Source organism: Austrofundulus limnaeus, unplaced genomic scaffold, assembly GCF_001266775.1.
Source record: "Austrofundulus limnaeus strain Quisiro unplaced genomic scaffold, Austrofundulus_limnaeus-1.0 Scaffold41, whole genome shotgun sequence".
NCBI classification, from domain to species: domain Eukaryota; kingdom Metazoa; phylum Chordata; class Actinopteri; order Cyprinodontiformes; family Rivulidae; genus Austrofundulus; species Austrofundulus limnaeus.
This window is the reverse complement of record NW_013952443.1, coordinates 1,890,580-1,902,463: the sequence shown is the minus strand read 5'-3', so window position 1 is coordinate 1,902,463 and position 11,884 is coordinate 1,890,580. Positions and strand designations below refer to the sequence as shown.

Sequence of the window (11,884 nt, the reverse complement as noted above, 5' to 3'; positions counted from 1 at the left end):
GCTGCTTTTAGCCTTTAGCTTGTGTTCTGCTTCTTTCAGCATTTAGCTAATTTTATGTTTCTTTTAGCCTTCAGTGTCTGTTCTTTGTTCTGTTAGTCTTTATGCAGCGTTTTGTTTTTTAGCCTTCAGCTAGTGTTCTGCTCCTTTAAAAACCCTGTTTTAGCTCCTTCAGCAGACTTCAGCACAGTCAACTGACACTCAGCATCCCCACGGCTTTCTCAGAAAACGATTTTTCTCCTGACAATAGTTGTATGTGCAGCTGTTTTTAATTGGCAGAAAGATGATATAATTATGTTGATATCTTTATGAGTTTTTTTTTTTTTTCATATTTCCTTCTTCACTGTTTATGTTTTACTGCCTACTTTTCCATTTATGTTTCTGTTTGGGTTGTATCAGATGACAGTGCTCTGGTTGTTTTCTGCAGCAGTCTTGTTCTTTCAGCCTGAAAAAAAAAAAAAAGAGAGAAAAAGAATCAGCCTGACTTTTTGGAAGAACACTGTGGACTCCTCTCTGGATGTACTGGTATGTGCACAACAACCTCTGTTGTATTAGATTTCAGACTGGAATGCCTCAAACTAAAAAGAGAAGACTATCTCTCCTGGAACCTTTCGTGCATGAGCGCCTTTTACATCTTCAATGTGTTGTCAACAGGTATTCGTGTGACAGCCCACTCCAGTCTCCCCCCACCCCGACCTGTAGTGACTCCCGCACAACCCAAACACTTCCAAGTGGGATCTTGTTTGCCCGCGGAAAGCCTCGACTACACTGTGTGCTCTTGGCTACAGGGATTGAGCCAAAAAATCTTGCGTAATGTTTGCCRCCGGCAGGTTTATGTTTGAGGGGCGGAAGGTAAAAAGAGGAGGAGAGAGCCTCCAGTCACAAGACTGCTGACCACTGGCAGCAGGCCTTACATGGCTTTAACTAAGGCTGATAAACAGTTCGTCAGAGCTGCAGAGTGCTGGGATTTACATGCAAGGACAGAAAGCTTCACACACATACTGTAAATAGACGACTTCGTGCCAACTAACGCAACATAAACGACCAGTTTGTGTGATTTCCAAACAGCATAAATGTGAAAAAGCCCACAAACCTCGGGTTGTTTTTAATCATCTAGAAATACTACAGAAGCACGCCACGTGAGAGGGAATGTTTCTCTCTCGGGCAGCAGATGGGTCAACAGAGAAACTGTTTCTGCAACATCAGAGTTCTTGGGTGCCTTTCATTATCACAACCATGACACACTGTCACCACCTTCATCTGAACAACCTCCTCGTYGAGGCTCTAAAGAACGGCTGCGTTTTGCGTCACTGCACACCCCAGAAGGCAGGAGCTGCAGCCGCCTTGTTTACAAACTTTCATATATTTACATTCATCAAATACTGGGAAATGACACCTTTAAGCCAAATTCTGCACCTTGGCTCGATTTTGTATGCGAGAGCGTCACCAATAATATTTCTGCGAATGCTGAGTCAGCACTCACGCTATTGTTTTACTTTGTGTTTTGATTTTTATGCGCTTTTGTTTTTTTTTGTTTTTGTTTTTTTGCAATCCAACTACACTTGTATCTATTATTACATGTTGTTTTAGCCATTCATAAATCTAAAATGTTCAGCTTGTTTAAGAGTCGGATTCTGTGACTTTTGGATTCAGTAACTTTTAGACGTTTCAACATTTATTTACAAAGATTTTCTCCATGACGATCACTTCATTTCTTCAGAAACATTGTTCACTTTGAAATCTGTTTTAGCAAACTTACCCTGCTTTTTTGTCTTCTTTAGATACTTTTAGCTTTTAGCTACCATTCTGCTACTTTTAGCTTTTAGTTGCTGTTTTCTCTTTTAGGTTCACTTTTTGCTATTTTTAGGTTGTAATACTGTTCTCCTACTTTTACCCATCTTTCTGTTACTGTTAAGCTACTGGTCTACTTGTTTTTAGCTTTTAGCTAGCCTTTTGCTACTTTGTGCTTTTAGCTATTATTCTGATACTGTTCGTTTGCGTTTTGATACTTTGAGGTTTTAGTTTATTCTAATTTTATCTCTATCATTCTGCTACTTTTTGTTTTTAGCTACTGTTTTCTTTTTTGTAGCTTTTTGCTAGTGTTTTGCTATTTTTAGGTTTTAGTACTGTTCTCCTACTTTTAGCTATCATTCAGCTGTTACTGTTAGTTTTAAGCTGTTCTACTTTTTTTAGCTTTTAGCTAGCCGTTTGCTTCCTATGGCTTCTAGCTATCATTTTGATACTTTCCATTAGCTGTTTGATATTTTCAGGTTTTAGTATTGTTCTACTTTTAGCTTTTAGCTTTTCTGCTACTTTCAGTTGTTAGGTAGCTATACTGTTCTGCTTTTTTTTAGCTTTTAGCCTTTTGCTAGTTTTGGCTCAGACATTTTGTTTTTTTTCCAACTACTTTTGATTTTAGTATTGTTCTCTTAATTTTAGCTTTAAGCTAGCATTCTGCTTTTAGCTTTTAGCCATTGTTCTGCCTTTTTAATCTTGTTGCTAGCCTTTYTTGTCATTTTACTCTTGGGATAACACTCTTGCTACTTTTTCTATTTTTGGCTTAGATTTTGCTTTTTTAAGTTTTTAGCTATTCTTCAGCTTCTTGTAGTTTTAACAACCCAATTTCAGCTGCTTCAGCATATTTTAGCACTCGTCCATCACTCAGGATTCACACATGGTTTCACATAAAATGCTAGGTTTATTTGTTTTATATCAGCAAACTAAAAATATTTTTGATTCAGCAATTTAACTAAATATTTTTAGCTAATGTAACCAGAAACACTCACTTGTATCTCTGACTGTATCGTTTTTATAAKGCTCATATCAACTAGCTATATCCARTATCCTGTATTAAGTCATCTAMAYTGAGCTTACATGCTGCAATCTCTGAGCAATATTACAYGGGAGGGTATGCAAGGCTGTGCAAAGCAGGCGGGGGTTTCTAGTCATCAGTCAGTAGATAYGCAGCTCTGAAACTAAAATGTATGAGTCAGTGTTTTATTACCTACAGAARAGATTGAGAAATCGGCGACTGTAAACAAARTGGTCTTCCTGTTTGACCTACAGYCGTGTCTTGTTTTGCTCTGCTGCAGAACCCGAGCTCGTGATTCGATCTGTCAATGGATCTGTCACTGTGTAATCTCGCGTTGTTCTCTGCTCAGTTCCCTCCGTCACCACAATGCTAAAAGAACGGAGTGCTGACTGTGCCCACGCGCACGTACTCTGCTTCCTTTCCTCCCCGCACGTACCACTGTGTGCGAGGCCCCTGAAACAAAAACACAGCCCGCTGGTCGCGTACCAATTCGTGCACAGTGTACCCTTTGTTTTAGAAATGTCACTCTAAAATACAATTTAATTTTAAATGACCTCTGTAGTTAACTGRTATATAAAATTTATCAACGTGTATTCTATTTAAAGTCTGTTTGTTGCCTTTTCTTTTGGAGAAAAACTGTATTAATATTGGGCTCAAATAAAACGGAACCTTGCCAAGATTTCCTTTTCTGGAAAGCACGTGATCCCTCTAGTTTGTTGACGCAGCTCAGAGGGAGGAGGAGCCAAAAAAGGTTATAAAAATGCCCACGCTGTAGTTTTCCAGCCACCTTCCACGCACAAAACCATCAGGCCAGCATCYCTGTGACGGCCCTCAGCGTCTGCTGGAGCAGTGGGGCACCGAACAACGACGACGCTAACACTGGAGCTGTAAAATTAACAACGGGAGTAAGTATATTAAACTCGCTGATGTTGGCAGTTATTTTTTTTAAATTTTATTTATTTATGCATGCTTGCTTGTTATTTCTTCAAAATAATGATTTGTGGGGTGTATTTGCTCCGATGAATTTAATAGCGATACATTATGGCAGCGAAGTTGACCCTTAACTTGATTTAAGGGTCAACTCGCGTGTGCGGCTAGGTTAGCTTAGCCTCCTTGTTGCAGCTGCCCTGTTTCATGCACTGCGGACAGCGTGGCTTTCAAACATAAATACTTAACTRTTTGAGGGTACATGAATGTTTATTAGACCAAACGTCCATATAGCACGGCTGTAGCTTTTTAATCGCATTACTTTGGTGATTTTTCAGTGCTTTGTTTAACTGGGGGGCGTTGACGTTGCGGTTGTTGTGTTTTTCACGCAGGGCTCCCGTTTAAAGCGCCGCAGCGAGCCGACCAGCCAGCGACGTGTCATCGCTTGTGTCCCCTCTCGGAAACGACTTTTTTTTTGGGAGTGTTTCAGAGAAGCGCAAACCGACACACCGCAGACCACTGCCGCCGCACATCCTCCAAGAAACGAACAAAAAACCCACCCAACCTCTCAAATCCAAAAGCAAAAGAAAAATGGTGCAAAATAAGATCACCGAAGTCACCGGATTCCACCGCTCTTTCAAGGTGAGTTTAGCTGAACTAAAATGACAAATGATGCATTTTTAGACGTTTGAAATCAGAGCACCTATCAGCATGTCTTCATTTCTCTAAATATAAACACATCTGTTGGTGTCTGCTGTGGGGCTGATGACACGTGTGGCAGCTAATTACTGAAAAACTCAATGTGAGCTCATTAATTGTTCAGTAATCCTGTTTGTTATTATCTGTTTTTTCTTATCTTGTATGGACTTTTAAATTGCACTTTGACTTTATTTTTGCAGCACCTTCTTTTTATCAGTTACAGGTCACTGATTATTAGCTGGTTTTCTGTCTATATACAATAACAAGGATATTTTTTCCTCTTTCAGGGACAAAATCCCTTTGAATCAGAGGATTTCACCAAAAATGGATCCCGTCTCATTGAATCATTTAATTTTGGTTCCTCCCCAAGACATGGTGAGTGTGTTCGTATAAACTATAATGCACTTATCTGCACCACTGTTTTTGTTTGTTTTTTAAAAAGCTATTTTATAATCTAATTAGTTTGTGTTGTCTCGTCAGATATGCCTTCCAGCCAGCCTATTGACATTCCCGATGCCAAGAAGAGAAACAAGAAGAAAAAACGCTGCAGAGCAACGGACAGTTTCTCTGGACGATTCGAAGGTAAGTTTCCATTTCTAATGTTTTTTTTAATAGAAAACCTTGTTGAAACATTTTCACGTGAATTCATATCGACGTCGTTCTGCCACAGACGTCTACAGACTGCAGGAAGAAGTGCTAGGAGAGGGCGCTTACGCCAGAGTACAAGCGTGCATCAGCCTCATCACCAACAAGGAGTACGCTGTCAAAGTAAGACCCCGAGCACGGTGCACGACTGAGATTTTAAAGCTCGTCATTTTTATTGCCGTCTACTTGTTGTAGGTGTTAACAGCTCTCCCAAATTTAGTGCGTGAATAGGCAGGATGTCCGTCTCTGTAGTTAGTGGGTGTCTGCAGGACCTCCATTGTGCTACTGCTGCACTGTTTGTGTGTGTTCTTGTTAACTGCTGCTATTTGATACTTCCTCTGACTGTTTGTAGTTTTTGAGCCTATCAGGGCAGTCTGCGGGATATGCACACCCTCTTTTTTTTTTTAACTCATTGCCTATAGAGGACGCTCTTAGTGAGAACATAATGTTCTGCTAACTGTTCCAAAACAAAACCCACAGAGGAGGAGGGGAAGGGGGTGGGTGACGAGTGAGGGTTGTGACCCAGGGTGTTGACTCTGCTTTGTTCTCAGTCTGCAAAGTTTTTAATTTTTTTTTTTTTTTCTTAATCCCTTCCAAATGTGGTGTGGACATGTGGATACATGTCATGAGTTCTGTGGACCCCTTTTTTTTTCAACAGAGAAAAGAAACTTATAATTGTATGGTTTAACTCTGAATAGTGTTAAAGGCTCCCTCTCTCCTGGAAGAGTGTGGGTGTCACTGGTACGACCCTTTCCTCGGTGTGGTGTTTATCCCAGAGCAGTTTAGTGAGTCTCTTGGGAGGGGTGGTTATTGGAAGTCTTCTGAGACTCGGAGGAGGGTTCAGACTGCTCTTGCCAGATGTCCCGTCTCTCCCCCTCCCCCTCCAGACATGGATGTTTTTGAGTGGGTTGCGCTCCTCGTCTTTCCGTGGCAACAAAAAGCCCCCAGACACACGAGGACAAGCAGACTTCCTGTGCAGTGCGGTTGTCCAAAGGAGCTGACCTTTTTTTTTCTTAAGTTATCTGCTCATATTCCTGGATTTGATGTTTGAATATGTGTTTTAAGTGAGACTTTCTCTGCTGTTTTGTGATTTAAACATCAGGACTGCTTTCCTATTGATTAGTAGTAAAGCTGTGAGCGGACCTTTGGCTGCACATGGGTCTTGTGTATTATTCCCTAGAATCACTCTGCAACATGGGCCTCACTGGGGTTCAATGCCAGCTGTAATCCAGCTTCCAGGAAGAAAAACATGCACGGCCTCCCAGTCGCACAATAACTAACCAGGACTGGAAATTTCAGGCCCTTTGCTTTGGTGTMAGCAGTCTATCCTTGACTCTCTTGGCAGCGTGTTGTGCAGCTGGTGGCCTCTCTGTGGTTCAGTTCCAGGCAGCAGCTATTTTTAAAGCTTTTTCTGTTGCCTTCAACTATTTTGCATTAGCTTGTGGGATGTTAATAGACCACTTCTGCCCCCCTGAGTCATTAGGAGCTAAAATAAGAGTGAAGGATCGAGTAAATTTTCCTGCAAAGATAATGGTTCACAAGCAGGAAAAATACAGCAGCTGCCGTGAAGTAGTGAGTTGTGGGGTGCCAAGTTTAGAAGATGCAACCTAGTTCACTGGAAATGAAACATACCCAGATGCTTGCACCATTTAACTGTTTGCTGGCAGCTTTGTGTAAGACCCTGGTTTAAAGTATCCCTCATATTTTTGTTTCAGATGATTGAAAAAGGACCAGGACACAGCCGCAGCCGTGTTTTCCGTGAAGTTGAGATGCTCTACCAGTGCCAGGGTCACAGGTAATTTGCTGCATTTCAGACAACTGATACTTTTTAAAGGGGCGATATTATGTGCTTTCCAAGCCTATATTTCAATTTTATACTAAAATTAAGTAACTGTCACATTTTTCAGCTTACGAAAGAGCTACGTATTTGAAAAAAATCCCCAAAACAGTTTACTTCTCATCTTGACAGTTTCTAAACGCCTTGAAATAGGTCTCTGTCTCTTTAAGAAAATCTAACTACTTTGGTCACGCCCATTTCAGCACGTAGCGTGCCGGAGTCGCTGGGCTGGTGGGAGGGGGAGGGGCAGGGGTGCTCTGCCATGAGGAAGTTCGGCTTAGACACATCCCAGGGGCGTTTCTGGTACCAAAAGGTGTTTCTGGCCCCCACCTGTCGTTTTGCTCCTCAGCATGGCTGCCTAAAAACTCTCCAGGATTTCTCAAACATGCACGAATGAGTCAAAGCAAGGCTTTGGGCATGTTTTTTATGAGAGTATAACATTATAACATGATATAAAACTCAAAGTTGATTTTACATGATATTGACCCTTTAAGTTAAGTCTTAGTTTATATTGTATGTTCACATCTTTTACGAAACTTTACCTTTTCCCCTCCACGCTTCATGCACTCTGCAGCTCCTGCTTTTACTGATGTATTTTCCCTCCGTTTCGCTGCAGGAACATCCTGGAGTTGGTAGAGTTTTTTGAAGAGGAAGACAAATTCTACCTGGTTTTTGAAAAACTCAGAGGAGGTAAGTGATTTCTAGCTGCTGTCATTTTATGTTTGTAATATTTCAACCTATTTTTCTGTTTTGCTTTAAAACTAACCAAATGCATTTTTGTATCCTCCCAACATCAGGGTCAGTTTTGGAACAAATTCACAAGAGACAGCGCTTCAGTGAGCAGGAAGCCAGTGTTATTGTGCATGACATTGCCAGTGCTCTTGATTTCCTGCACAACAAGGGTAAGACCACTGGTATTTTTAAAACAGTCATCGCTAAAATGTAACAGCAGTAATTACTTTTACCTCAGAGGCTAGGTATTTTTTGACAGAGAAAAGTAATTGTTTTTGTTTTTCTTCACCAGGAATGGCTCATAGAGACCTAAAACCTGAAAACATTCTCTGTGAGAGTTCAGACAGGGTGAGTTAACAGCCCACTTGGTTCAAAGAGCAACTAATATGGGTATAAAACAATAAACTCGATTGGTGGTATCAGCTTTCATCGCAATAAATTAAGAGTTTTTGCCTCTTTTCATTCCCTGACTGGAAATCTGTAATAAAATTAACTTATTTTTTTCAGATTTCCCCTGTCAAGATCTGTGACTTTGACTTGGGAAGTGGAATCAAGCTGAACAGTGACAGCTCACCCATCTCTACTCCCGAACTACTCACTCCTGTAAGTTCAGCTTTGTTTTTATCTTGTCTCTTAGATGAGAACATTTTAAGACCTGTTTTATGTCCTTGCTGTGGATAAGAAGGGTGTTTTTCAGGTTGTAAAAAGCCTTTATTGTATCCAGCTGATTGCCTATTGGGCAAATCTCAGTGGCGTTAGTTGCATGTCCCATGTTGAGAAAGATTTAAGGTTATGATGGTTCATGTTTGTGTAGTTTCTCTAAAATACCATGAATTGTTTCCTGAATGTCCCTAGAGTACAACAGCTCTGTGAAATAAAGGCTTTTTGGAGTCGATGTCCTGTCGCTTATCTGGAGTAAATAGGAGTTCGGAGGTTATGCTTGTCTAACCTTCGTTTTTTTATCGTCCCAAAACAAAGCATCGCCTCTAAACGGCTTCCAAACAAGCGTGCCTCAAAGGGTTTGTTAGGTTGAACTGGCAGCGTTTCCTCGTGTGTCAACAAACTGGTTGTCTGTTGGGCTCAGGAGATGGAGCAGAGCAGGTGAAGGGTGTCGCTTCAGCTTGGAGGAATGTTGTGAGACGGGCGAGGGCTTTCAGCACGTTGAGCAGATCCCAGAACTTAGAGATTGTTTGAAACTTGGGTTTGCATTCAGATTTACGTTAGAGAGAAGGTATAACTTCCAGGGTTATGCTCGTTTCCTTTTTCTGTATGTGGTCTGTAGGAGGAGGAGGGAAGAAAAATAAAACATTCCTCTTTTGACTGTGCCCCCACCCACCAGCTTCACTTGTGCTGGTCTGCGCTTTGTTTTGTTTTTTTTAAATACAATGGCTGCTGTGCGTGAGGCTCATTCTAGAAATGATGGTCTTTCCCTCTACACCTAGCAACTGAGTTGTGATTGGTTAAAGCAGTGGTGGGGGGTGTAGGACAAATGCACAGTCCTGTCTGCTTTCACGCTCTGGCCTGTTTTTCTTCCTTTGATCACTAGAACGGTGTTATCTGATTTTCTTTTTCCCGTTGGCATTGCAGCCTACCTCCCTTATTCCCACGTTTTCTGGTTCCAGTGAAAGTTTCRTTGATCAGAGGCCGTCAGGACTTACATCCTGCGGTTATAAACGGTGTGGCACGACAGCAGGATACACGAGCAGCTTAGTTGATTCAAGGAAATGCTTGTGTGAGTTTTGTCACGAGTGCAGGTGTGCCTGCATGTCCAAACAGGCTCCCTTCCTCTGAGCCTCTTCAGTAATCCTGCAGTGTGCAAACAGCGGAGGTGTGTCATCAGCTATATGGTCTGACTGATCACATGGTCTCTGGAAATACCCCAGCCTGCAATACAGCTGAAATGGCACTGATATTCAGCTTACAGGAAGGTTTGGGGAGGATGTTACTGTAAGTTCAGATTTTTTGCATCAAATACGCAGGAAAAACAAAAACCACTTCCTTTCAGAACGCTTTGATTAGATAAAACATCTTTGTTTTTCGCTTTTCTTTTGGTTTTCAGCAACTGCATCTGTCCAGGAGCTTCCATATTGCAGTATTTTTCAAACAGCCATTATATGACAACATCATAAAACTCCTGAATTTGTTGTCACCTCGTGATTTAACAGTGGTCCACTCTGTCCACCCCTGTGTAAACAGACACCCCCGCCCCCCATCGACGCGTTTGTGTTGGAAAAGAGTGCGAGGGGGGGAGGGGATTTTGTGACAGAAGCAGCTTTGTCTGAGCTGAGATTCCTGTGCAGTGAATTTTATTACATAAGGAAGCAGCAGGCTGGAGGTGGAGTAAAAGAGACAGCTGCTTTATGGTACCGAGGCACAATGGAGGYCTGCTCTGTGTAAACACGCCTAAAGAAGTGGGGCTGGGGGGGTTTATTGTGATGTCCCGTGATAAGCTTTTACAAATGGGGACATTCGGGATATAATAAGTGGAAACTGTTGTAATAATTCAGTTMATGTGAGGAAACAAAGCATGTCCTGCTGACCGAACGACCCGCTTCACTTCAACTCAGTCTAAAACTATTTGGTGTTTGTGTGTGGTTATGTAACGAGCCTGGCTCCACAGACCAGYCAATCCTCTGGCCACTCTTTGGCCTCATTTCTACCAGAGTTCTGTCTGTTATTGCTGTTGTGCAAAGCTTGAAAACAGTGCATTAGCCTTATTATGTTTTTGACCAGGCAACATTTTGTTTTTTGTCTCCGTCAGTGTGGCTCGGCAGAATACATGGCACCTGAAGTAGTGGAGGCCTTCAGCGAAGAGGCTACGATCTACGACAAGCGCTGCGATCTGTGGAGCCTCGGGGTGATCCTCTACATCATGCTGAGTGGTTATCCCCCCTTCGTAGGTCGCTGCGGTGGCRACTGCGGCTGGGAACTGGGAGAGCCATGCCACATCTGTCAGGTAACCATTTGATCTCTTTGTAACACAAATAAAAAAAAAAGCTGAAATGTCTCCCCGACAAAAGTAACCGGTGAATCATTCTTCCGTCTCTAGAACACTTTGTTTGAAAGCATTCAAGAAGGAAAGTACGAGTTTCCTGACAAGGACTGGGCTCACATCTCCTCAAGTGCCAAAGACCTGATATCCAAACTCCTGGTTCGGGACGCCAAAAAGCGCCTGAGTGCCAGCCAGGTGTTGCAGCACCCCTGGGTGCAAGGGGTAGGTTGAGTCATTTCTGACGGTCAAACTGTGTAAAAAGTCTGTTTTAGTGTTTGAGTCCGATTTCTAAAGTTCAACCGTCTCCTTTTCCAGGGTGTATCTGACACTTTACCAACATCCGTCTTACATCAAAGGTGAGAAGTTAGAGCTGTGTCTATGAGCTTTTAAACGCTTTCTTTTTAACTAACGTTGTTTTTTTTTTTCTGTTCTCGTCCGTCAGAACCAGCAGTGCCAGGGATCTGACGTTCTTCGCTGATCAGGCCATGGCTGTGAACCGGCAGCTGGCCGAACAGGACGGCATGGAAGAGCAGCAGCAGCAGGAAGTCCCAGTTGTGGTCCCAGCCCCGGGCTCCTCGGTGCGCCTCTCCCCTCCCTCCGGCTCCAAGCTGGCCCGGCGCCGGCAGCGAAGCAGCCAGCCCAAGGGCGGGCCCGTTTCTGCCACGGAGCTGTGTCAGCTCCTGGCCCCTCTTGTTATTGTGGGAGACTGTGCTTGAACTCGGTCCGCACGGAGTTCTGAACCTCTGTTTAAGATCGACAACCAGATCAAAGACCACCCCTCCACTCCTCCCTGACTCCGGTCGGACTCGGTTCCTTTGCGATTCGGGCGGTGACGCCCATCTGAACCGGGGCCGTTCCTCTAAATGCCTTCTGTCCTTATGCAGCATTTCAGAAGCACATCAGCACAGGGTCTGCGTACACACAATGTTCACACTCGGGTTATGGAAAAGGAGATCAGTTAATGATTTGGGATAAAACTTTTTTTTTTTTTTCCACTTCACGCAACTCAGTTCAGAAGTCAGAACATTGATGTTGAAACTAAGCTCAGACACCAAAGGACAACCTGTTGTGCTGCTCCCACGTTACAACTGGAACCACTGTGAATTAAGTTATGTCGAATGTTCTCTCTGCCTGTATGTATTTGCCTGATCGGGCCATCTGCAGATGCGTACAAGTTTATGCAATATGCCAAGATGAAGGCTGTTTTTTTTTTTTTTTTTTTTTGTCTTGAAAGGATTGAATA

The 11,884-nt window shown here is 42.7% G+C and overlaps 1 protein-coding gene and 1 long non-coding RNA gene across 2 annotated transcripts; both read left to right on the top strand.

Annotated features, from left to right (window-relative positions):
* The first annotated feature begins 18 nt into the window (after positions 1-18).
* Positions 19-1,071, top strand: LOC106516810 (uncharacterized). Its single transcript, XR_001310133.1, has 2 exons — positions 19-522; positions 652-1,071. It is a non-coding gene; the product is annotated as an uncharacterized LOC106516810 (long non-coding RNA).
* A 2,523-nt stretch (positions 1,072-3,594) lies between these two features.
* Positions 3,595-11,879, top strand: mknk2b (MAPK interacting serine/threonine kinase 2b). Its single transcript, XM_014007351.1, has 14 exons — positions 3,595-3,714; positions 4,129-4,378; positions 4,723-4,810; positions 4,916-5,017; positions 5,106-5,203; positions 6,796-6,875; positions 7,534-7,607; positions 7,715-7,819; positions 7,942-7,997; positions 8,157-8,252; positions 10,411-10,605; positions 10,699-10,863; positions 10,957-10,997; positions 11,084-11,879. The coding sequence occupies exons 2-14, from the start codon at positions 4,328-4,330 to the stop codon at positions 11,355-11,357; spliced, it is 1,425 nt and encodes a 474-aa protein (XP_013862805.1). The 5' UTR covers positions 3,595-3,714; positions 4,129-4,327; the 3' UTR covers positions 11,358-11,879.
* Positions 11,880-11,884: the final 5 nt, after the last annotated feature.